The 25351-nt window shown below is 33.3% G+C and overlaps 2 protein-coding genes across 5 annotated transcripts; one reads left to right on the top strand and one right to left on the bottom strand.

Annotated features, from left to right (window-relative positions):
- Positions 1 to 16275: 16275 nt before the first annotated feature.
- Positions 16276 to 20492, top strand: LOC120077834 (probable methyltransferase PMT21). 3 transcript variants are annotated; one of them, XM_039031897.1, is made up of 8 exons: positions 16276 to 16515; positions 17496 to 17791; positions 17885 to 18033; positions 18157 to 18352; positions 18556 to 18766; positions 18995 to 19667; positions 19777 to 19854; positions 19957 to 20492. In XM_039031897.1, the coding sequence occupies exons 2-8, from the start codon at positions 17513 to 17515 to the stop codon at positions 20180 to 20182; spliced, it is 1812 nt and encodes a 603-aa protein (XP_038887825.1). In that variant the 5' UTR covers positions 16276 to 16515; positions 17496 to 17512; the 3' UTR covers positions 20183 to 20492. The 3 variants fall into 3 exon arrangements, with proteins under 3 accessions (XP_038887825.1, XP_038887828.1, XP_038887826.1); XM_039031900.1 differs by lacking the exon at positions 16276 to 16515 and adding an exon at positions 16752 to 16929; XM_039031898.1 differs by lacking the exon at positions 16276 to 16515 and adding an exon at positions 17144 to 17301.
- Positions 20153 to 25035, bottom strand: LOC120077835. Of its 2 annotated transcripts, none has more exons than XM_039031901.1 (5): positions 24595 to 25035; positions 23730 to 23825; positions 23568 to 23616; positions 22236 to 22364; positions 20153 to 21680 (listed from the first exon to the last, which is right to left on the bottom strand). In XM_039031901.1, exons 1-4 carry the CDS (start codon positions 24949 to 24951, stop codon positions 22273 to 22275), a joined length of 594 nt encoding a protein of 197 aa, XP_038887829.1. In that variant the 5' UTR covers positions 24952 to 25035; the 3' UTR covers positions 20153 to 21680; positions 22236 to 22272. The 2 variants fall into 2 exon arrangements, with proteins under 2 accessions (XP_038887829.1, XP_038887830.1); XM_039031902.1 differs by having other exon boundaries at positions 22236 to 22361; positions 24595 to 25034.
- Between the last annotated feature and the right edge of the window lie 316 nt (positions 25036 to 25351).

Here is a 25351-nt window from a genome sequence, read left to right as displayed (position 1 = left end):
TTCAAATATAGGAAAATGAATCAAAATATTTATAAATATAATAAAATTTCGTTGTCTAGGTGCGGTAGACAGCGATAGACCATATCATGATAGATACAGATAATAATCTATCGCAGATAGATTATGATATTTCACTATTATTTGTAAATATTTTCAGTAATTTTATCACTTAAAATAATTTTCCTAATAGATACTCTAGTTTATTAGACGTAGAATAATATTTTAAATATTACATTTAAAGTAGATGCCAAGATTAAATTCAGTTTTATTAAAAGGTTGGAAATTTGAATTAAAAAAAAAAAAGTTTTGTTTTAATACAAGACTTCAATTTTATATTTACAACATCAAATAGGATTTGTACAGTGATACACCTAATAATCTTGAAATGAGAACAAAAGACAAAATTTATTAGGTAAAATAACTAACTCAATGTTATTATTTGTTTGACAAATTATTAAAGAAAAAACTATTCTATAAATATCTTGAATTTCTATTCATTGAAAGCACAGCTTCATTAACATCAACTATAATAATAAAAGTTGGATTTGAAAAGTTTATTTTATTTTATTTTAAGAGATGTGAAAAAGTTTATTAATTTTAAATTGTATATCCAATTAACTACTACATTTTTTTAAGATTAGAGATTTAAATTTTTATACCTTAATTTGTTGTATTAAAAAAAATCTAAAATATTATTTTGGTCTTTATATTTTGAAGTTTATTTAATGTTAATCCCTATACTTTCAATTGTTCAATTTTAATTCTCGTACTTTCAACAAATCTTAAATTTAGTACATCAAAATTAATTTTTACCAAAATGTGTTAAATAATAATAATAATTTTCTTACTAAGAAATGTAATAGGTGAATAATAAACTGGTCGTAGAGATAAAATTTAAATTTATTAAAAGTACAAGGACTAACATTGAAATATTGAAAATACATTGATTAAAATTGAACAAATTTTTAAGTATAGGTACCAAAAATAGTATTTTAACCATAAAAAAAAAAAAAAAAAAAAAAAAAAGTTACTATACATTTATGGTTAAAGGAAAAAAAAAACTAAATCCCTACCCTACATTTATGGTTTAAAAATATATATGAATAAGTGTAATTATGATAAGTGACAATCAAATTAAGGAGGTAGGAACCCAAAAATACCTAAAAAAAGAAATACATGTACTACATGTCTACAAATATAATTACACCTTATACATAGAAACAATTTATTTCAAATTATAATTACACCCTATACATCGTAACACGAAATTATGGGTGAGTATTTCATTCCGTATAGTAATCATTCATGAAAACTAGGTTATAAATATTGTATGAATGTCACTTTGATGTATCTTTCCTTTACGCTCCGGTAATCATTTTGGTTTTGAAAATTAGGTCTACGGATACTATGTTGGGATTCAAATTTCTTCTTTGTTATCTACTTTTCACTAATGGTTTAAAAAATCAAGCCAAATTTTTAGTAATAAAAATATTAACTTTTAAAAAGTTGTTTTTATTTTTAGAATTTAAGAATTCAACCATTGTACTTACGAAATATGCAAATCATGGTAAGAAATGAGGATGAAATAGACTTAATTTTTAAAAATAAAACAAAAAATAGTTACCAAATGAAACCTTAATATTTTACTCTCTCTATATATAAAGGTTGTTTTCACTCTGCATTTATTTTCCAAAAGATATTTAAAAATTTATTCATAAATATTTTTAATTAAATTATGAGTTTAGTGGTTGTATTTTGAAGTTTATATCTATTTAGTTTGAATTTTTAAGTATATAAAAGATGTTTAAGCTTTTGATTATGTATCTAATATGTCTTTAAAGTTTAAAAGATATGTAATAAGTTCCTAAATTTTCAATTTTGTGTCTAATAGATCTATGATATATTGATAAATTCAAAAAACTTAATAAATTATTAGATATATTTTTGAATTTTATGTTTAATAAACCGTGAAATTGTAATTTTGTGTCTAGTAAATCAATGAAGTTTAAAAAATATAGAATACATTAATACATATTAGATATGAATAAAAAATTCAATAATCTATTAGACACATCTTTGAACTTTTAAGAACTTTCGGAGGCAATTTCTAGATACAAAATTGTAGTTACATGAACTTGATCCACTTTTGAAAGTTGAAGAACTAATTATACACAAATATAAAAGATCAATGACTAAACTTGTAATCTAACCAATGATGAAAATATTTGTGAATATTTCGATATATCCGTAAACCAAAGGGTTTGGTATTAATATTAAATATCAATGAATATCAGGTTTGGTATTAATATTAAATATCAATGAATATCTTTAACATCTTTTATAAATATTCATAAAATATAAAGAATGACATCTATTTAGCCCAACATGAATAGAATTACTATAACAATATCCATAACTTAGTTTTGGAGTAAAAATTTAATTATTAGTCAAAATAAATTTTATTAATTTCTTGAGTTACAAAGATATTTATCGATATCGATATTTTGTTATATTCATAAAATTAAAATTTTGATATTGATATCGACATCGACATCGATACTTTAATCTTTGAGTCTAACCAATGACTATAGGCACTTTTTTTTTATAACAATTTAATTAAAAAGAAAAAAGAAAACATGTGTCAACTAAAAAAAAACCCCCAAAAAAAAAACTTGAAAGTTTGATGCCTAGGGCTACATTAACATTACATGTTGCATTTATGTACATTGCACACTAGAAATGAATGTATTAGATGGAAAACTTTAATGTCGGATAAAGTAGATGAAAATTCTTATTTCAAGAAATAAGGGCTAAAATGTTTGAGACTATATTTAACTGACTGAGCCAGCCAAATATTATTTTAAAACTATTTTATTAAATTTCTTCAAATAAATTTTAAGAATATAATATAGTATGGAGATTTACTACTTATTCTTTTGAGAATAAAAAACTTATTGATCGTCATTTGTGACCCATCTCTATAGTCACGATCATATTATCATAAGATTAAATTTTCATCTACATGTCGACATTTTCATCGATATTTTCACAGGTAAATCTACTTTTCTATTATATCGTAAAAAAATTCATGAAACATATAAAAAAAAAAAAATAGACAATTATTCTAAATGATAAAATTGTTGAAAATATTTTCAAATATAAAAAACATCACTATTTATTAATGATAGACAACGACATTTTATAATATTTGTAAATAAGTTGCCTCATTTTCCTATATTTGAAAAGAGTCATATCAAAATATCACTAATGTGAATATAATATATATAATAGACATTTTAACTTGTTTAAAATTTAGTTATTTTAAAAAAATCCGTAGAGTGATTATTCACTAATTATTTATTTTGTTTTTTATCTTTATAATATTTTAAAAAAATATTCATCGACATTGACATTCTATCTATATTTTCAATGACATTTCTACAAAATTGAGGCTTCAAACATTTTCATCGATATTGATATTTTAACCTTCGTCATAACTCACAATAATTTAGGATTTTGGAGAATATGTAATACACTTCTACATTTTATTTGTTTCAATATTAGATATCCAATACTATAAGTTAAATTGTAAATATTTGTGTGCATTTTAGTCATTTACTTAAATCGAGGAACATATTTAAACTTTAATGCATGTGATAATCATGCGGATCCATTCATGTGAACACTCATTATCAACATAGATGGAGCATGGAAATTCCATCATTAACCCTAGTCCTAAAATATTTACTTTTTGTTTTTGTTTTTTGGGAAGGAGAAATATTTATTATATTTATAGAAATATTTACCATTTCTATAATTATTATTATTTTCTATTTTCCAGATAATTAAGATTGGGAAACAGATTTCTGAGTGGGAGATAAAGGTTTGGACAGGCTTCATTATCACTGGTAATGTTGTCCCCCAAATTTACAATTCGAATTGAAATCTATTCTAAAAAAACCAAATAAACACGTCATAATTTTAAAAAAATAATAATAATAAGGTGAAATATGATTATATTCTTTAATTATTTTAAATGGTGCACTTTCTTAATACTAATTTGAAGTAGATATTTATGATGAAAGGAGTGTCACCTATTTGGGAATAGAAATATATAAATTATTTATGTAAAAGTGAACTTAGTTTAGTGGTGATGGACATGCACTAGAAGTGCTAATTTCGTAAGAAACTGTTGGAAAATTCTACCCATATTATGTGAAAATTCAAGATACGAAGGTGTTCACACGAGGTTTTCGGAGAAACGCGTTTCATGGAGTTGAACTTGAGTTGGTGTTGATGTTGAAGTTGATTTGATGCGATGTGGTTCGATCTCTAATATTTGACCATCTGATTTTCTCTCAGTTGGGTGAATATGCTTGACTTGGAGAAGGAAAGTACCGAACGTTTTTGAAGTAGAAGTCTTGACAACTTGGAGTAGAAGTCTTGGAAGAGTATTTGTGTCTTCAAAAAGTCTTCTGCTTTATAGGAGTGCAGCTTCAGGAGTCTTAGAAGCTTGAAATAGTTGGAAAAGTACTTGTATCTTCAAAGGTCTTCTGCCTTATAGGAGTGCAGCTTCAGGAGTCTTGGGAATCTCTGCTTGTTAATGAATTTTCTCTGGGTCTTCTGAGTGTAGAAAATATTGCCCTTACAAATGAAGAGAACTTCTTTATTTATCGAGTTCTCATGTGTGCTTTGTGGGCTTGGTTGGTCCATGGGTCTGACCCTTGGGCCCAATTAGTTGGTTTTGGGCCTGATTTGGAATTTAGGTCAAATTCAACTTTTTTGTAATTTGGACTTTAAGCCCAAATAGTAATATCAAATTGGACCAATTTAATCTCATCTAATTCATCCGCATGACATCACCGAAACTTGTCTTCAATTCAATTCGGGACATGTGTCAACTTCTAATTGGACCCAAAGTCAATGATTTAGAAATTCGTCGTTAATTTAGCAAACGACATGGTGACTTCTGATTGGTCCAAAATTTCTCATTCAACAAATGTCCCTTTTTGAGATTTATGCACGTATATGGGTGGATGAATCTCGAAAAAAAATGTAATTTGAGATCAAAGTATGATTTTTTTTTACTCTTTTAATTTGATGCATCATCAAGATCAAAATATGAGAATTTAGCTCAAAATTTTGATTTGAAATCTTGTTCGTTTGACACACTTCCGCTAAGTAAACTTTAATTTGAACTAAAGTAGAATTTATGTTCCACTTTAATTGCAAATTTAATTTAATTTGAATTTGGAATAGAATTTGGTGTGAAATTGAATCTTGATCAATTTTGGTTTGAGATAAAAATTTGAGATATGCTCAATTTTACTTAGAAATGAGTATAGAAACTAAGGTTGATTTAAATTTGAGATAAAATTTGGAATATAGTCAAATTTTGACTCGACATTTTATTCATAACTTAATATCAAGGTTAACCATTCGAATATTGATAAAATTTGAGATATGGCCAAATTTTAATTTAGGATGGATTTGACATTTATCTCACCCGATTTGGCTGGCTTAAATTTAGAATAAAAATTTGGATTAAAAGCTTTAGATTGAAATTTGGAATAATAGTTGATTTTAATTCCAATTTGAATGGAATATGAATTTGAACTTAAATGGAAGATATTTTGGAGAGCCAACGTATTGGAAGACAACCTTACTAGCAAGATCAGGCCATTACCAGCGATACCAAGCCATTATCAACGAGATCAGGGCATTACCAGTGATACCAAACCATTTCTAGCGAGATCAGGCCATTACCAGTGATACCAAGTAAACTAGCGAGATCAGGCCATTACCAGCGATATAAGCCATTACTAGCGATACCAGGCCATTAACAGCGATACCAAACCATTACCAACGATACCAAGCCATCACCAGCGATACCCTACCAACTTCATGGTGATACCCTACCAACTTCACCAGGAACTTAATTTGAGAATCAAATTCGATTCGTTTAACAGCTGAAGAAGGAATGATACTCTGCTGTCGGAGACAAGAAGAAGAAGAGGACGAAAAAGAGTGTAGAAACGTAAAAGATCTATATCTTCAAGGTGCTGAAGAAAGTTCATCCAGACATCGGTATTTTCAGCAAGGCCATGGGTATCATGAACAACTTCATCAACGATATCTTCGAGAATTGGCCAAACACGTTGTCTCTGAAGGCACCAAGGCGGTGACTAAGTTCACAAGTTCCTTTCCTTTCATAATCTTTTGTTTGCAGTACTTGCAATTAGCACGTGAAGTTTGTTGGAGAGAGCGAGATTTTGAGCGAGAAAGTAGGAGGGAGCGAGAAAGTGAGAGAGAACGACACTAGAGAGAGCGAGAAAGTGGGAGAGAGCGACATTAGCGAGAGTATTTTGAGGAGATTCCCCTTTTTATTATTATTATTATTGTTTTATTTTTATTTTTTATTAATATTTTTTTTTCTTTTTTATCTCAGGCAGCCGTCTGCTTTGTGGCTAGAGATACCAGCCTTAGCGAGATTTCCTTCTCCATACTGTTGGCTTATGCCAGATTCTCTCAAGTCTTAAGCTCAAAACTCGTCGCCGTTGAATCTGGAGATTCAAAACTCCACCGTGACCCCTAATTCAGGCAGCCTCCAATTAAGCATGATCTTTTTTGTTGACTTTTAACTAATTTCAACAAGAATCGGAGTTCCACAACAAAATAAACAGTATTCAGTTCGAGTAACCCGTGATTTTATCAGATTTCAACTGATTAGTGGAAAAAAAATCCCATAGAACTTAGCTATAGAAATATTGGCAGGACGCATGCTCTTCTTCATCTTGTAGTGTGATCTCCTTCGTTCTTACGTCCTTTGCAATTTGAATTGTGATTCTCTTTCGATCTTACGTTCTTTACATTCTTTGTCAATCGGACTCGAATTGCAAATCAGCCTTGAATTGCAGTAGGAAGCTGTAAGTGAGGAGAATGGAGAAAGAAAGAAAGATGAGGAATTAGAGCTTCCCTTCCTTTTTTTTGTTTTCATATATATTCTTTTCTTTTCTTTTCTTTTTTTTGTTTCTTAAAATTTTTTTTCTCTTTTTTATTATTATTATTTTACTAACTTGCCCCCCTATTATTTTTTTTTTGTAGGAGTTACGGTGCAACCAAAGGAGCACAACAAAACAAGTTTTTTTTTTTTTAATCTCATCGACTTGTCTTTGGTGCGCTCATGTATCCTGATCGTCATGGAAAGGGCCCCGCAAAGGCTTACAACTCTCCCATTCGATCACCCTAAGGAGGATCTTGCAAAGGTCTACTTTGTAGCACCGCTCGTGTATCCTGATCATCATGGGAGAGGCTCTGCAAAGGCTTACAACTCTCCCATTCGATTACCCTAGGGAGGATCTCGGAAAGGTCTACCTTATAGCGCCGCTCGTGATCCCTTATAGCGCCGCTCGTGTATCCTGATCATCATGAGAAGGGGCCCCGCAAAGGCTAAAACTCTCCCATTCGATCACCTTAGGGAAGATCCTTGAAAGGTTTGCCTTGTTATGTTACTCCTTGATCAAAATTTGAAGATAAGGGAAATATGCCATTGAGTATTTGAAGATGAGGCGGATATGCCATCAAATATTGAAGATGAGAAGAATGTGTCATCAAGATTTTAAATGAAGTCAGGTTGGCTAGAGTCGATCTCACGTACAAGGCGGAGCCAGACGGACCAGAGTTGTCCTCGAATATGAGGTAGAGCCGGATGGACTAGAGTCGTCCTCGCATATAAGGTAGAGCTAGACAAACCAAACTTGATCTCGCACATAAGGTGGAACCACACCCACATTTTTGGAGAGGAAGCGAAACCGTACCACAACTTTGAAGATGGAGCGAAATCACGTCATCAGTTTGGAGATAAAACGAAGCCACGCCACGACTTGGAGATTAAGCGAAGCCGCATCATTAGTTTGAAGATTAAGCGAAGCTGCGTCATGATTTTGTAGACCGAGTCATTGAAGATGGACCCAAGCCATGCACACCGACCTTGAATTTAAAGATGGAGCGGAGTCATGCACACCGACCTTTAACTTGAAGATGGAAGTGGGGTCATGCATGCCAATCTTGAACTTAAAAATGGATAGGCATCAACGAAGCCTTTGAACTTAAAGATGGAGAAGCATCGATGAAACCTTTGAACTTAAATATGGAGAAGCATTGATGAGACCTTCGCACTTGAGTTTGACAAAGCATCAACAAATTCTTCGCATTTGAGTTTGATGAAGCATGAAGCTTTGGAGTAGGCTTGACTTTGTGACTTTGAGCATGAAGATGAAGCATCGATGGAGCCTCTAAACTTGAAGATGGAAGAGCGTATAAGTTTACTTTTAAAGAGGAAGCGAAGCGCATTCCACGTGTGTGCCTTTTATTTACTGTGTTGGCTCCTTACGAGGGATGAACATTTTCAACCCATTGTGTTTCCCCCAATAAGGATGAACATCTTCAATCTGAAGTGTCATTCTTTGACGGGGATGATCAACATCAATCTTGTAGTATTATACTTAGGTGGTTGTGGTACCTCTTCTGATGGACTAAACTTAAATTTCTTTAAGTTTCCATACCTTTAAAGAAAGGGATCGAATCATGACGTAGTTCAATTTTTTTTTTTAACTAGACTAAACTTGAAGTTTCTTTCGACCTGCCTACATACCCTTTTTAATGGTAAGGATCAAGTCATAATGTAGTTCGAAGAGAGTTTTTTTTTTCTTTTTATGCAGAACTGAACTTAAATTTCTTTAAGTTGCCTACGTACCCTTTATAATGAAAGAGATCAAGTCGTAACGTAGTTCATACAATTTTTTTTTCTTGGGCCGTTCACATTTTAAGCTCATGCGGGCTAGGAGCATCATGCAGTTTAGGCTCTTGCGATGAGGAGCTTCTTCATTTAAACTTCAAAAGCTCTTATTTCATCATGGTTTTAATTATCCTCTTCATTTGTAGGATTCGTCAATATGATGAGTTTTGGCTTCACTATCAAGGAACCTTTTGTACTTATGTCAACAGAAAATTTCCTCTTCATGCGTGAAAGAACACGACTGTGAATCTTTTCGTCGTTGTTTTCTTCATGGAATAACGTTGGCTTCAAGATTTTCATCCTTCCTTTATGTTGATCGCTTGTTGTCTTGAGACGATCAAAAGTAGATGCTGGAGGTTGATCTTTCTTTGATGTGGATATACTTAGTCTTTTGAAGGCTGAAGTTTGAGCAGAAGTAGTTGTTGGACATTGGTCTTCTTCTTCTACAGTGGCCATACTCAATCTTTGAAAGACTGAAGATCGAGCACTTGAAGGGTTAATACGATCGAAGACAAAAGTTCTTTGCTTCATTTCTTCTGAGTCTTTGACTTCTTCAGCAGTCACATGATTGTTGTCAACTTCTACTATGCCGACAATGTGACATGCAATAACTTCTGATACTTTCTCTGGATGATTATTGAGAAAGCTTATTGGGAGAAATTCTGCCGAAGTTGCCAGCCGTCGAAAGTGAGGGAAGTCTTTGTCTTCTTTCTTAGCAGGCTTAGGCTTCCGTGTCATCTTTTTGCCTTTCTTTTTATGAGTCTTGTTACTTCTTCTATAGCTTCGATAGAAACGCGACTTTTTTTGGGTGGAGTTTGGTTGTCTTCTCTTTCGATAAGTCACAACTATCCACCCTTCGTTGTCATCTTCAACAAGCTCATCTTTCTTTTCAGAATTTGCTGTTTGAATCTCTTATTGGAACCGAACAACTATAGGCTCGAATTCTCCAAACTGGATCGGACTTTGTCTTTGAGCATGGGACAAAGACAGTATTGGAACATTTGAAGTCACCGCTACAATAGCGTGATTTGTCTGAGCTACTTCATCCAAATCTAGCTCAATCTTCTTTTCACGACCCAACTTCATAATTCGTTCCTTCAGCACGAAGCACCTTTCAACTGGGTGACTAATGACCCGATGATACTTGCAGTAGTTAGGATTATCTATTTTTTCTTCTTGTTCCGGCCGCTTGCATTCCGGTAGCTGAATAAGTTGCTTCTCTAGTAGTTGCTCCAACATATCTACCACATCAGAGTCAGGGAATGGATAAACTTTCTCTTGTCGTTCTTTAAGAGTTGGATGACGCTTTTCGCCCTCATTGTGCCTTCTTTCAAATTTTGTTTGTTTTCCTTTGGAGGAAAATTTCAGCGAGGTCACATGAACGACCATAACTTCTTTTCAGTGCCCTTGGCATCATTTTTGTATTTTCTCCCTTCAGAGACTAGGAAATCTTTAGTTCCCCTATTGGCAATGCTCAGCTCCATATCATGAGCGCGTGTTGCCAGCTCCTCAAACGTACAAGATTTTATCCCTCATAGGATGTAGAGAAGCTCCCAGTGCATGCCTTGAGTGCACATCTCCACTGCAAATAATTCAGTAAGTCTATCTTTACAATCTAGACTTAAGGCTCTCCATCGGTTGATGTAATCGATGACTGTCTCTCTCTTCCACTGTTTGGTGTTTGTCAACTCCATCATGCTGACAATACGCCTTGTACTATAAAAGCGGTTCAGGAACTCCTTTTCTAGTTGTTCCCAACTGTCAATCACTTCTGACTCTAAATCAGTATTCCAATCGAAAGCATTTCTTTTCAAGGTACGGACAAACTGCTTGACTAGCTGGTCTCCTTTGGTTCCAGCATTTTCACAAGTTTCAATAAAGTGTGCAACATGTTGTTTTGGATTGCCCTTTCCATCAAACTGCTGGAACTTTGGAGGTTGATACCCAGCTGGCATTCTGAGGTTGTCCATTCTCTTGGTGTATAACTTGGAGTACATAAAGGAGCTTTGCAACGGTCCTTCATACTAAGCTCTTATAGAGTTTGTGATCATATACTGGAGCTGTTGAACTGATAGGGAGGCAATAGAGGTGGATTGTGGTGGCTGACTTTCCTGCAAGACAGTCTTTCTTTTGTCATTGGCTTTTGTAGCTGGGGATTGACTTGATTTAGCAGTATCTCGAGCCTGTATCTGATCTCTTAAAGCAGCAATTTCATGATCTCGCTCATCTACAACCTTCATTAGGAGGTTTATCTTTACCTCCATCTCTGCCATAGTCGACTCAGTCATTACGTCAGTCATCATGACAGACACTACATCAAGATGTGATTCTTTCTCTGATAGATCAGTAGTAGAAGTATAGTTATCGAACAAGGGATTTTTTCTGATGACGATCCCGCCTTTAGAAGATTCCATCAGCTGGTCCCAGATTTCCTCCGTGATGACAGAGCTTATGTAAGTGTTACAACTTTCTTTGGTACCATTTGTAGATTTGTTAGACTTTGATGACGAGAGAGAGATGAGAGGTAGAGATGTCCCACTGGGCATTCTAATTTGTTCACACGAGGTTTTCGGAGAAACATGTTTCGTGGAGTTGAACTTGAGTTGGTGTTGATGTTGGAGTTGATTTGATGCGATGTGGTTCGATCTCTAATATTTGATCCTCTGATTCTCTCTCAGTTGGGTGAATATGCTTGACTTGGAGAAGGAAAGCATCGAACGTTCTTGAAGTAAAAGTCTTGCAAGCTTGGAGTAGAAGTCTTGGAAGAGTATTTGTGTCTTCAAAAGATCTTTTGCCTTATAGAAGTGCAGCTTCAGGAGTTTTGGAAGCTTGAAGTAGAAGTCTTGGAAGAGTATTTGTGTCTTCAAAGATCTTCTACCTTATAGGAGTGCAGCTTTAGGGGTCTTGGAAGCTTGAAGTAAAAGTCTTGGAAGAGTATTTGTATCTTCAAAGGTTTTCTGCCTTATAGGAATGCAGCTTCAGGAGTCTTGGAAACTTGAAGTAGAAGTCTTGGAAGAGTATTTGTATCTTCAAAGGTCTTCTGCCTTATAGGAGTGCAGCTTCAGAAGTCTTGGAAGTTTAAAGTAGAAGTCTTGGAAGAGTATTTGTATCTTCAAAGGTCTTCTGCCTTATAGGAGTGCAGCTTCAGGAGTCTTGGAAGTTTGAAGTAGAAGTCTTGGAAGAGTATTTGTATCTTCAAAGGTCTTCTGCCTTATAGGAGTGCAGCTTCAGGAGTCTTGGGAGTCCTCTGCTTGTTAGTGAATTCTCTCGGGTCTTCTGAGTGTAGAAAATGATGCCCTTACAAATGAAGAGAACTTCTCTATTTATAGAGTTCTCAGGTGGGCTTCGTGGGCTTGGTTGGTCCATGGGCCTGACCCTTGGGTCCAATTAGTTGGTTTTGGGCCTGATCTAGAATTTGAGTCCAATTCAACTTTTTTGTAGTTTGGATTTTGAGCCCAAATAGTAATATCAAATTGGACCACTTTAATCTCATTTGATTCATCTGCATGACGTCATTGAAACTTGTCTTTAATTCAATTTGGGACATGTGTCAACTTCTAATTGGACCCAAAGTCAATAATTTAGAAATTCGTCATTAATTTAGCAAACGACGTGGTGACTTATGATTGGTCCAAAATTTCTCATTCAACAGAAGGATATATGGTTTTTGACTTCTTTCTATTAATATGGACATTCTTCGTGATGACAAGATGAAGTGGAGTAACTAGGATCATTGGTCTTGGATTCTTGATCAGGGTTCTCCTAAGGAGTTGGAAAAGGTGGTAGTCATTGTGTGATAGATTTGGGAGCATAGAAACAAATTGTTATTACTGAGTATCACAACCCGACTTTCTAAGACTACTAACAAAATCATTATCTCATGCATACACAAATTTTAAAGAAAACCCTATACAAATTAAACGAAAATCAAATCAAAATTATAAAGTGAGTTTACTATCGAAATGCCTACGTGCCAAGCACCTTAGTTAACAGTTTAATTTTGATTAGGAGAAGTTTAGAAGCATGATAGGAGAGTTTGAGAAGATGCTACGATTTATGAATGCACGCATAATGGGAGTACGATTGAATTATGATATGTAACAATAAGGCGCACATTTCTTTTTTATGGTTCATTCATAAGAATTTCATAGTTAAGTGTGCTTAGTTTAGAGTAATTCTATGTTAGGTGACCTAGGAATTTTCCTAATAAGCATGTAAATGAGAACAAAACATGCTGAAAGGACCCGTGTTGGTTTGTGGGGATAGTCTTCACTCTTGGAAGCATTGAAGACAAGTAAGGATGATATTACCAAATCGCAGGAGATGCAAGAGAATGTTGGGATCATCAGGTGTCAAATCCGAAGTTTCGAATTCCTATCTGAATCCTGAGTCTAGGACGTTACACAGAGAGTGCTAGTAGAATTCTAACTTCATCAGTGCTTCAATCAAAAAACATTTCTAAAATAGTAGAGATTCTTGAACAGATTCAAGTGGCAAATACGTGGCAAATATTTGGTTTCCTCATCAACACATTCTCCTATCGATTGACGCCCTCTTTCTACGAACATTTAGAAGTTAAATACTAAAGTTGCTAAAGCTCTGTCAACTAGGCAGGTGGGTTGAGGTGGGTGCTTCTGGATCATTTGAGTCATTAAATCCTTTCCAAGATGTAATGAGATCATTGTTCTCGAAACGAGAGCTATTTGTGATAGTCTTCATAATATTACTTCTTTTAACACTTAGCACATCATTGTTCATAGTTGAATCTGACTATCTGAAGGTCATCAACCTGCTAAATGAAGTTTATGTGAATCTGACTAAAGTCTTTCTTTTCATTGATGAGGCAAAGTCCTTTGTGCTTGAGTTGGGCAATGTCTCCTTTTATCATGGTAGCATTGTCATTATGTTGGCACACACACTTGTGACTAATTACGCCCAAGAAGTTGGTAGAACAACTTTGTTCTCTTCACTAAATACCTTACTCTAAAGCCTAAGTGTCTTGTCTTACTTGTGTCTCTTGATGTAATTTTGAAAAAAAAAAAAAAAAACATGCACTTCTTCTATTGAAGTTGGAAGTTCAATCAAAAAGTTTAACCTTCAATTAACCATTTTGGATTTTGTAAAAAAAATGAATTATAATTAGAAAACAAGTCAAATATGCAATTTACCGTTTTATTTAATCAAACGATTACTATTAAAAATAATAATAATAATAATAATAATAATAATAACTAGCCACTGAATTCAAAAGCATAAAACAGGAAAAAGAAAAGAAATAACTTTCAATAAACCGATAAGCATATTTGGACAACAGTGCTGTGGCATATTCTGATTGGCTTCAAGTTGATAAAAGTCAGGCCAGTTGTGTACCGAAAAAAGTTTTATTGTCTTTTTTCCACTTTTAGGAAAATCAAAATAAATAAATAAATAAAGTTAATAAAACAGATAATTGTTGCATTTTTTTTTCTTTTTCAATACCGCGTATGAATCAATCTTCCATGCAACTGTATAAGGCAAGGGCCAATCATGGAAATCAAGGATGTTAAAAGTCAAAAATAAAAACGGGAAAAAAAATAATAATCAAACCTAAAATTCAATCAACAAAAAAGTCTCCTTGTTATGCTTATTCTATCTTTGAGTTGTAATTTTTTTTTTTCTAATATATGTGGATATTCGACCGACTTATGCACATCTCGACTAATCTTATAAGATAATTTGTCTGATCTTATAATATTTAAGTATAAAAAAACTCGTAAAAAAATAATTTTAAATAAATAACCACCATGAATTGAACCCTTGACTTTTTTAGTTATTTATTGAGATTAAATAGTTTTTTATTATTTTTAAAGTTACAGTTGTTATATATATATTTTTTTCCTTTACAAGGTTATATTTTAATATTTGAAACANTATATATATAGACTCTAGTTAATTTTCTATTTTACTTCAACGATTGCAGGATAAGTACATTTATTCGTTAAACTATGTTGAATTAATTTTTCCTTAATCCATTAATAAAACTTCAGCTATTTAGATATAAATAACTTATCAAAGGAACATACACCAATAACAATCAATAAAAACATCAACTAACAAATCATTCCTTAAAAAGAATTAAATGCGAATAATTTAACAAAAATATCTAAGATCAAGTATAAATAAGAGACCCAAAATCAATATTCTTTCTTTTAAAAACATAAGCTTAATTCTTAAATTTTGATGTTTGTCTTTTTTTTTTTCTTCTTGTCTAAATTTTTTTAATTAATTAATAAATTCTTAAAACACCCATGGATAACCATTTTGTTTTTTAATTTTAATTTTAGAAAAATTAAGTTTATTTCCACTTAATTTTTCTATAGTGATCTATATAACTCTTAAATACCAAAATTGAATTCTTAGCTAAATTTCAAAAACAAAATAAGATTTTTTAAAAAATTTTGGCTTGATTTTTGAAATATTGTTAAAAAAAAATCAAGAAATTTAGACTCCATTTGATGATTATTTGATTTTTTTTGTTTTTGTTTTTGTTTTTGAATATTAGATCTATAGACATTACTTTCATTTCCAAATTTCTTCCTTAGTTATGTGTTTTTTACCAACACTTTAAAAAACCAAATAAAAAATTGAAAACTAAAAAAGTAGGTCTCGTTTGATAAGCACTTTGTTTTTAAAAATTAAGTATATATAATCTACATTTCTTCCTGTGTTTTATATCTTAGCCAAATTCCAAAAACAAAAGCTACTTTTTTTAGTTCTCAAAATTTAGCTTGATTTTTTAAACCATTAGTAAAAAGTTGATAACAAAGGAAGAAATTTAAAAGTATAAATAGTGTCTATAAGCTTAATTTTCAAAAACAAAAACAAAAACTAAAATGGTCACCAAATAAGACCTTAAAAACTTGTTTTTATCTCTGAAATTTAGCTAAGAATTCAACCATTATACTTGATAAAAATGCAAATCATGGTAAGAAATAGAAAGAAAATAAATTCAATTTTCAAAAAAAAAAAAATGAAAAGACTACCAAATAAAACCTTAAAAGTAGAACAAATGTTTATATTCTTTATTTAAAAAGAACTAAAAATCAAATAGTAACCAAATGAAATATAATCTTCTAAATTTTATTTATAATAAATCTCTAATAAATTCAATTTTTTTTAAAAAAAATGATCTACTAGATATAGATTTTACTTTACATCTAACATATTCCTCAAATTTACACTAATGAATGGCAAATTTTTTATAAAAAAAATGAAAGTTTAGAAACAACCTTAGTAATTTTAAAAGTAAAAAAAAAATCGTAATTTAACCAATATGAATTGAATAAAAATTAAAAAAATTCAATGTACCTAAGGAACTTATCCTCCTTTAATTCGGCTCCACGTTCTCAGCGCTCTTCTCACACTTAAATAACAATGAAAATCAATGAAAAAAAAATAATAATAATAAAGTGAAATGTAGTAGCCAGATAAACATGGGGAAGAGAGAGAGGTGGCAGTTGAGAGGGAAGGAAACGGAAGGGACGAGGAAGTGGGGACACACAGGCATAAGGCCAGCAACAAGCTGACTTATTTAAACCTTCATCTTCATGAAGCTCAACGAAACACTCTTTTTTCTCTCTCTCACTCTCTCTCTTTGTTTTCTCTTGGGACACTGAAACCAGAGAGAGAGGTTTTGAGACAGACCCCATTCTTCATTATTCCCAGTTTCAAAATCAAAGGTAAACTCTCTTTCTTATATTTAGTCCATTCTGTTCTATAAATTTTCTCTCTTCACAAAACGCCTTTCTATTCTATTTTCTTCTTCTCTATGGACGCTTCACCATTCTTTTCTCTTCTTACTATTATTAGATTCTGATGTGTCTTCTTTTTTTTCTTTTTCTTGCTTTTTAAAACTCACTTCTGGGTATTTCTTTTTTTTTTTTTTTTTCCTTTTTAACATTATCGATTCAATGTTAAGGGAAATTACAGATGTGTTCCCTCTTCCTTGTCTTCCGTTTTTGCTCTATTTGAGCAATTGCCTGGCTGATTTTGCTTCATCTTCTAACAACCTCTACTTTTTTTAAGAGAAAAAAAATTATCATCTTGACATTGGGGTGAATCAGAAGAGGGAAGCATCCCATTATCAGAAAACGGTGATTATTGAATTTCATTTGGTTTTTTTTAAACTTTCTCTCATTTGATACTTAGATTCAAGAGGTGGGTTTTCCTTTTTTGTTTGTGTTTTGAGGGGCCCAACATCATGTGTGAAAATTCCAATCAAGAGGGGGCAAAGGAAAGTGGAAATTGTCGGTTGTTATTGTCGGATGTTAAATTTTTACAGCTGCACTTCATATTCTTTCGTGTTCATCATTTGACAATTTGTATCTCCATAGCTTTTTGAATTTCTTTATTTCTCTCTCTCTTTTCTTTTATTTTTTTCATGTCCCAACTCAAGTCTGAAGATTTTATTACAAGATCAAATTAACTAGATCTGTTGTTTTCTCCATCTTACCAGATTGTAACTTGTAGGGTAGCTTTTCTTTTCTGTTGTAGATTCAATAGGTTTGTTACAGGCTGTATTTTGTAGAATGGAAGTCCACATTTTGTGTTTCAGACCTAATTAATAGATGCAAACGTTCATGTAACTCAGATAAGACATGATGAAAATGAATGATATGGACTGTGACTAATATTCTGGCCACTTGGATTCCTTTTGCAGATTGTTGATAGAGAATCATGAAGTATAAAGATGGGAAGCCAGGATATAACTCAGAAAAGAATGCAAGAGTTCTTCCTATGACAATTCTGTTGTTTGTGTTGTGTGGATTCTCGTTCTATCTCGGTGGAATCTTTTGTTCTGATAAAGAGGGAATCGATGTCAAAACATCCATGGATGTTGGAGACTCCGTCGCTTCGCCGAGGGATACTGCCGTTTCCCCGCTCCAACTTAAACCGGTTGCCTTCCAGGAATGCAGCAGTGATTACCAAGATTACACTCCTTGCACAGATCCAAGGGTATTTGCTATTTCCCACTTGGCATTTTTGGTTCTTCCAGGATTTTCATAGTTTAGAGTATCTCATTTTGTAAATCTAAACTTGTGAGTGCAGAAATGGAAGAAGTATGGTTTGCATCGGCTTACGTTCATGGAACGACATTGCCCACCCGTGTTCGAAAGAAAGGAATGCTTAATTCCACCACCAGATGGATATAAACCACCAGTTAGATGGCCAAAAAGCAAGGATGAGTGCTGGTACAGGTAATATGTTTTGTTAATGTTTTTTTCTTCTGAAAGGAACGTCCTCTTACCAAATATGGATTTCAAAAACTTCGATCTGTTCCAACTACAAGTTTCACTAATTTCATGTTGACTGGACTTTAGGAATGTGCCATATGATTGGATCAATAAGCAGAAATCTAATCAGAATTGGCTGAGGAAAGAAGGTGAAAAGTTCCTTTTTCCTGGTGGGGGAACTATGTTTCCTCATGGTGTTAGCGCGTATGTTGATCTGATGACAGATCTTATTCCGGAAATGAAGGATGGAACTGTTCGAACAGCGATTGATACTGGGTGTGGGGTGAGTCCTACTTTCAATTCATTTTGTGCTTTCTACGACAAACTATGTTTGTCACTAAGCCTCGTAATGCGATCTTTGCATTTAGAGGAAATTTTCGTTGTTTATTTCCAACAGTTCCCAACTTTCCATGGTCACTTAAGAGGATCATATTATATCACTGATGGACAAAAAAGTTTTGATCAGTTTGATGAATCACATTTCAGGTTGCAAGCTGGGGAGGAGATTTACTAGACCGTGGAATTTTGACAGTTTCTCTAGCACCAAGAGATAACCATGAAGCTCAAGTCCAATTTGCATTGGAACGTGGAATTCCAGCAATTCTTGGCATCATTTCCACACAACGACTTCCTTTCCCATCGAGCGCCTTTGATATGGCTCATTGCTCAAGATGCCTTATCCCATGGACAGAATTTGGTAAATATCAATTTTTCAAAAATTAAATCAGGTTTTGGTTTCTTCTAAGAACGAACATTTGTTGCCTATGCTGGTTTTACCCATCATGAGAAACTCAATGAATAAATATTATGAGAATGTGTTACCACTATACTTAATTGAGTTATTGAGTTATTCTATTGTTTGTTGTGTTTTTTGTTTATGTTTTTTGTTTTACCAAGATTTGTGATCATCATTCTTTGTTTTCAGGTGGCATATACTTGCTAGAAATCAACCGAATCCTTCGTCCTGGAGGTTTCTGGGTTCTATCTGGTCCTCCTGTCAACTATGAAAATCGTTGGCGAGGATGGAATACGACTGTAGAAGAACAAAGATCAGACTACGAAAAATTGCAGGAACTCCTAACTTCAATGTGCTTCACCCTTTACAACAAAAAGGATGATATTGCTGTCTGGCAGAAATCTTCTGATCCTAATTGCTTCAACAAGATCGCTGTTGATGCTTTCCCTCCCAAGTGTGACGACAGCCTCGAACCAGATTCAGCATGGTACAGTCCATTGCGCACTTGTGTTGTTGCTCCCAACCCAAAATTGAAGAGGACAAGTTTGATGGCTGTCCCTAAATGGCCAGATCGCTTGCACACCTCACCGGAACGTGTTTCAGATGTTTATGGTGGGAGTACTGGCACTTTCAAGCACGATGATAGTAAATGGAAGGTCCGAGCAAAACACTACAAGAAGTTGCTTCCAGCAATTGGGAGTGAAAAGATCAGAAACGTTATGGACATGAATACAGTTTATGGAGGTTTTGCTGCAGCCATTATTGATGATCCTTTGTGGGTTATGAATGTGGTTTCTTCCTACGCTGCTAATACTCTTCCTGTGGTCTATGATCGTGGCCTTATTGGAACTTACCATGACTGGTAAAATAAAAGCACCGTTTCTTCTTTTGCTTTATTACTTTTTGGTTGGTCTTCATAGACATACGCAAATGAAAAACTTTTGGTTAACTTGCAATGGCTAATTTGGCAGGTGTGAAGCATTTTCAACATATCCTCGAACTTATGATTTGATCCATCTTGATGGGCTTTTCACCGCAGAAGGCCATAGGTAATAAGAGATGGTGTGCTTTGAAAGTTTTTTTTTTTTTCAGTAAATAGATGATTGGGAAACCATTAAAAGGAGTTTCTGACCATTCTGCATTCCTTGCAGATGTGAGATGAAGTATGTGCTTTTGGAGATGGATCGAATCCTGCGTCCTAATGGGTATGCAATAATTCGAGAGTCAAGCTACTACGTAGATGCAGTAGCCTCATTGGCTAAAGGGATGAGATGGGGATGTCGTAAAGAAGAAACTGAATACAGTACCGAGAAAGAGAAAATATTGATTTGCCAGAAAAAACTTTGGTATTCTTCTTCTAGCAGAAAATCAAGATGACAAACGGAGAAAGAGAAGCTGGCCAAATCCAGGTACTTATACTTTCAGAATCAAAGAGAAGCAAGTTCGATAGAAGCACAAAGAGATTAGTTTACTTTTACAAAATACTGGAGAAAGTACGATATTTCTCCTCAAATATCTTGGACGATTGAAGAATCGGGTGTCAAATAATGTGGTTATATTTATCTTACAGGGCCTCTTTCATATAGATATATTCTTTTGTAAGGGAGCAAATTGTACGTCAATTTTCAACTTTTCTTCTGTATCTTTTTCTGTTCAATACTACTTTTTGTCGTCTACATTGAAGTAATTGATGGGTTATTGAGATACCAAAATGTGGGCTAGAAGGTTTAAACCACAAGTCCCGTTCTTGTGATCTGTCTTTTGGTTTTCGTTTTGTTTATAATTTTGTCCCCCTCAAGAGCAAAAGAGAACTAAACGGATTCAATACACACCATCTAATATCTCTGAATAGCTGGACATTTCAATTAGAATTCAAGCTTTAAAATCCAAACAAGGAGGGGAAAAAAAATCAAACTAGTTGGTTTAATTTTGGACAGGCGAAGTACATCCGGAAGAGCATTGGTGAAGATATAACTAGTAGGATGGCAGTGAAAAAGGGAGAAAAGGAAGCTGGAAGAAGACAAATATAAAAGAGATCACATGGATGAATACCCCATTAGGAATAGAGTCGGTAAAACTTTTCCCCTGTAAGTAGGTCATTGCAGCTAAAGATTCAGCGTCAAATGTTAAGGCTGTGAACAGTAGTAAAGGCAGTTTGTCATTCATGAGCTGGGAAGTAATTAGCTAGATAACTAAATCACGTGACCAATGCCCCACGACAACTCAATCGTTTCAACTCCTGTGAAACTAAACTGGAAAATGAAATCCCTATCGTCAGAGCTAGTTACGGAAGAAAGGGATTTTTTTTTTTTTTTGGATGAAATGAGATAAAAGACAAGAGGATGAGATGGAGATTTAATCCCCTACCCCTGCAAAGAAATTAAAAAAAAAAAAAGAAATACCAATTTTTGTCCTTTTAATTCAAATATCAGCCAAAAGAAAATCAAATATCAGTAATGAAGGATATATCTATCTATCCGAGACTCTAATATTTGAAAATTAGAAGTTAATATGCTTTTATTAGTTTTATGAATACTCTACCCGCATTAGTTTTGTAAATAAGCAATTGAAGACATTTGAGAATTTTATTTTGAAAGCGAGGGATGGTAGGATCTGTACATGATTAACGTTGAGAAAATTTATGTGCCAATTCAACGAAAACTAGATAAAATGATTTAGTTCAGCATCCATATACAGGGTAGTGTTGATAGTATAAATCTTCAAGTTATAAAGAACAGACATTTGATGGGGTAATACTTGGCGAGTATTCGATGTAAAAATGAATATTGTGAGATACTTGAATTGACTATTACATCTGGCTAGAGTGCAGTAAACTTACTTGAGAACCACATGATGTCATGTACAAGTTATTGCTCTGAAAAATTAAAACGTAATTAAATAATAATAATAATAAATAAATAAAATAAAAAGGAGAGGTTAGTTTGCACCAATAACTATAAGAAGATATTAGTAGTTTATTATTATTATTATTTTTTTTAAACTAAAAACTATAAGAAGCAATGATTAGAATTCTTGGAATTAAAAGACTGTTCAATCACTTCAACAAAGATCCCTGATTTTCTAGAGTATCTGAACAACCACACTGAATTGAGAATTGCGTGGAGAAGAAAATGCAGAAGCTTTTACGAGGAAATAATTTACTTTAGCCTAATATGAAAATGAACCTATGGACAGATACACAGAAAAGGAAGACTACAGAAATTTCAACAGTGTAACTTTAAGAAACGTAGTTCCTTTCGAAAAACAAGTACTTCAAATATATCAGGATCATAGACTTTATATCAGTTAATTTTTATATGAACCATAAAATTTAAACGGTGAACGGCAAGGAAATGAGGAAAGAAGCCATCCTTATTAGTCACTTAGTGCCTGTTCATATGTTGTACTTATATTAGATTAATAGACTCACCAAGTCACCACAAAGCTGCTATCAATTGATAGCGAGGTTAGGTGGACGAGATCCCAAAACGGCTACGAAGAGCATCAATAGATCTCTCAAACGACTGTGAAAGTTCAGTTATGGATACTTTGCAAGCTGCTAATGAGAAAGTATTACAATCACGGTTTCATATTTCATAATTCATATAATAGTTCCAAAACTGAAATAATGAAAATATGTAAATCACGTCAGCTTCATGTCATTAGGAATCTATGATGATTAAAAACGTTCTAAACATATGATGGTGGTTGCTTTTGCAGACTCTAGAAAAAGGATTCCGACAGTGTTATTAAATGACCAAGACGTACTATGGCGCAATGGCCCTCTAGAGCCTAGGTGCAAGACACACAAAAAGGCGTAGACTTTTTTCTGTGAGGCGCACTATATATAAAATATTATATTAAAAAGAGAAAGCATAGTTGAAGTGAAAATATGGAGGGAAAGAGAACCCAAACACAGGAAATTTTACATTTTGGTTTAGTAAACTTGATTCTTCTAGTAAAAAAAGAAAGAAAATCTTAATAATTACTATTTTTAAAAAATAATAAAAAAAGCTCCAAGGCTTAGAGCTTTGAGCCTTTGAGCTTCACAAAAGGCACATGTCTAAGGTGCACCATATTTTATGAGCCTCGTATTTCCAAGGTGAGGTACCACATTTGTGCCTTCGGCCTAGGCACGTGCCCGAGAGGACTTTCTAAAACACTGGATTTCAAAACCGTCTGTCAATTCTATAATTTTAAGAATTTGAATTTTGTTTTATAAAAATTTATTCTATTTTCAGTGTTCCAACTTCTAGTTCTAAGCACTAATTGACAAGTTTTTTTAGATATAAAACAATATATATCGTTCCATGTAAATATTCTAAAATAAACCCTAAAGTTGTACCAACAAAAAGGTTTTTCTGGTAACAATAAAATTACTTCGATTAAAATATTTGTCAATATATTCGCAAATCGAAAAGTTTGATATCAGTATCAAGATTTAATCGATGTCTTCAATATCTCATGTATAGTCATAAAATAAATCAAAATATAAATATAAATGCTAAGAATAAAATCTAAAATTTGTATAGAGAGTAAAAAGAATTTAACATCTATTGATATCAATATATTATCAATATATCCGTAGACGTAGCTGTAGAATCGAATCCTCGATATCAATATTGACATCGAGCATCAAATCATGAAAAGCCATCCAGAACCAGTATAATATGCAATTTTCAAAAGACCATCTAATCTATACTGATTAATATTATCTTGGAGTAATTCGTAGTTAACCAATGTCGTTGCAAGATTGACTAACCTCGAGATGCACTCTCTTGTTCATGTACTAAAAACTCTTCAAATGAAGCCTAATGATAAACAATGAAACAGAGTGAGCTTTTTGGCAAAAATTAAAAATTAAAATTTTTTTTTAAAAAAATCATGTAAATATTTTTGCAAGTTGGATTTCTCATTAAGGCACCTTCATTCCTTCCTGACTTTCATAAATTCTTTGAGACATCTTCTTGTACTCCTTCTCTGCTTCATCCATCATTTTTTGGCATGCTTGACTCTGAATCTGTTGAATTAATTGACATGACATTCCATAATCATTTTCTTATTCATCCTTCCCGTTACGAACCGAGAATCATAAAGAAACCAAGAATATGCATCTATCTAAGATAAATTTTCAGTAATAGCGACGAAGTACACACACAAACCTGATCTTATATCCCAGCTTGTACATACAAAGTTAATCAGTACACACACAAACCCATAATATGTTTATAAAGATCAATTGAAACTCTTGATGTTGATCTACTTCACATGGATAATCTAAGCCTTAAATGTTCCACGCGTGTGTTATACATTATATTCAAATCATGGAAACTATCAGTTCAATTGCGTACCTATGAAGCCGAAATTACTAGTACAGACGTGTAGTTTTTCATTTAACTTCAAGTTTTAAACTAAAATCGTTTACAAAAGCTTTAAAACATAGATATGAAAGCACCAAAGAGATCCTGGTTTATACAACGGCAGGATTACGCATTTAACACGAAAACAGAGAACTATAATGCTCTCTCCTGCCTAAAATTTTCACAACTTATCGATGCAATCTTCAGTATCAGAGCGGTGAATGCAAATTTCCAGCGATTTTTGAACTAATTTCAAACGAATTGAACTAAACTAAACTGCCTCTGTCCTAGCTCGTGTTCTTTAAACAGAGAGAAATCTCGAGTTAGGGATTCTAATCTGAGGAAATCGCAAAGAAAAATAGGGAAAAAGAAAGTAGGTGCAACAGCTCGTATTCGTCGTTAAAATCATAAAAACGGAGAGATGCATACCTTAAATCGCTTTTGGAGGTGTGAGTTGGAGGAATCGAGGTCTTTGACGATTTGTGAGTGAGAATGATCAATGTGGCGCTTGAGATCGAGGAGTTGTGAAGACGCAAAATCCTTGAGATCAGATATAGTGCTCAAACTCGAAGTATTTCGAGAAGGCGGCTTAAAGAGACTAGCGGGAACTCTATTCTTCGCAATGTTGGTGTTTTCTGGTGAAGAAAATTTGCATCCATTGCTGTTCGTTTTTCTGTTGAAGATCGCTGACTTTGGAGAATCAGTGGCCGGGGGAGGCGTTAACGGCGGCGTTTCCAGAAGTTCCGCCGCCGAAGACCGGCGAGTTCCACCCCTTTTCTTCCCCATCTTCTTCGCTCAATTTGAGTCCGTGGGCTCAAAATCCGTTAATGGCTAATTTTGCGGGAATATTTTATACCAAATCGTTTCATTTCCCTCGCTTTTCTTTATATATATATATTAATATTTTAGGAGTAAACTCGCGAGGATATTTACATCCATCCATGCATCATTTTAATAACAAAGGAGAAAAAAAAAACATTAAAAAAAATGGTAAAAGTATTGTAATTAAAATGTAGGATGAGATAATCAAACCTTTAACCTCGATCGATAGTTAGCAAAAAAAAAAAAAAAAAAAAATGGTAGGATTGTAAATTTGAGGAGCAAAATGAGACACCACGAAAAAACCAAAATTGTAATGTAATATAATAAAAAATAAAAGAAATTAACAAAATAATATTAATAACAG

The sequence above is a fragment of the Benincasa hispida genome, chromosome 5 (genome assembly GCF_009727055.1).
Source record: "Benincasa hispida cultivar B227 chromosome 5, ASM972705v1, whole genome shotgun sequence".
Lineage (NCBI taxonomy): Eukaryota > Viridiplantae > Streptophyta > Magnoliopsida > Cucurbitales > Cucurbitaceae > Benincasa > Benincasa hispida.
This window is presented reverse-complemented; position numbering and strand designations above follow the sequence as displayed.

Excerpts from the sequence above, each read along its gene's own strand:
- LOC120077835 (XM_039031901.1), bottom strand. The coding sequence starts at position 24,951 with ATGGGGAAGAAAAGGGGTGGAACTCGCCGGTCTTCGGCGGCGGAACTT. Across the intron at positions 23,826-24,594 it reads ACCTCCAAAAGCGATTTAAG|ATTCAGAGTCAAGCATGCCA; the intron begins GTATGCATCTCT and ends TTAATTCAACAG. Across the intron at positions 22,365-23,567 it reads ACAAGAGAGTGCATCTCGAG|CAGCTTGCAAAGTATCCATA; the intron begins GTTAGTCAATCT and ends CTTTCTCATTAG.
- LOC120077834 (XM_039031897.1), top strand. The coding sequence starts at position 17,513 with ATGAAGTATAAAGATGGGAAGCCAGGATATAACTCAGAAAAGAATGCA. Across the intron at positions 18,353-18,555 it reads CGATTGATACTGGGTGTGGG|GTTGCAAGCTGGGGAGGAGA; the intron begins GTGAGTCCTACT and ends ATCACATTTCAG. Across the intron at positions 18,767-18,994 it reads TATCCCATGGACAGAATTTG|GTGGCATATACTTGCTAGAA; the intron begins GTAAATATCAAT and ends CTTTGTTTTCAG.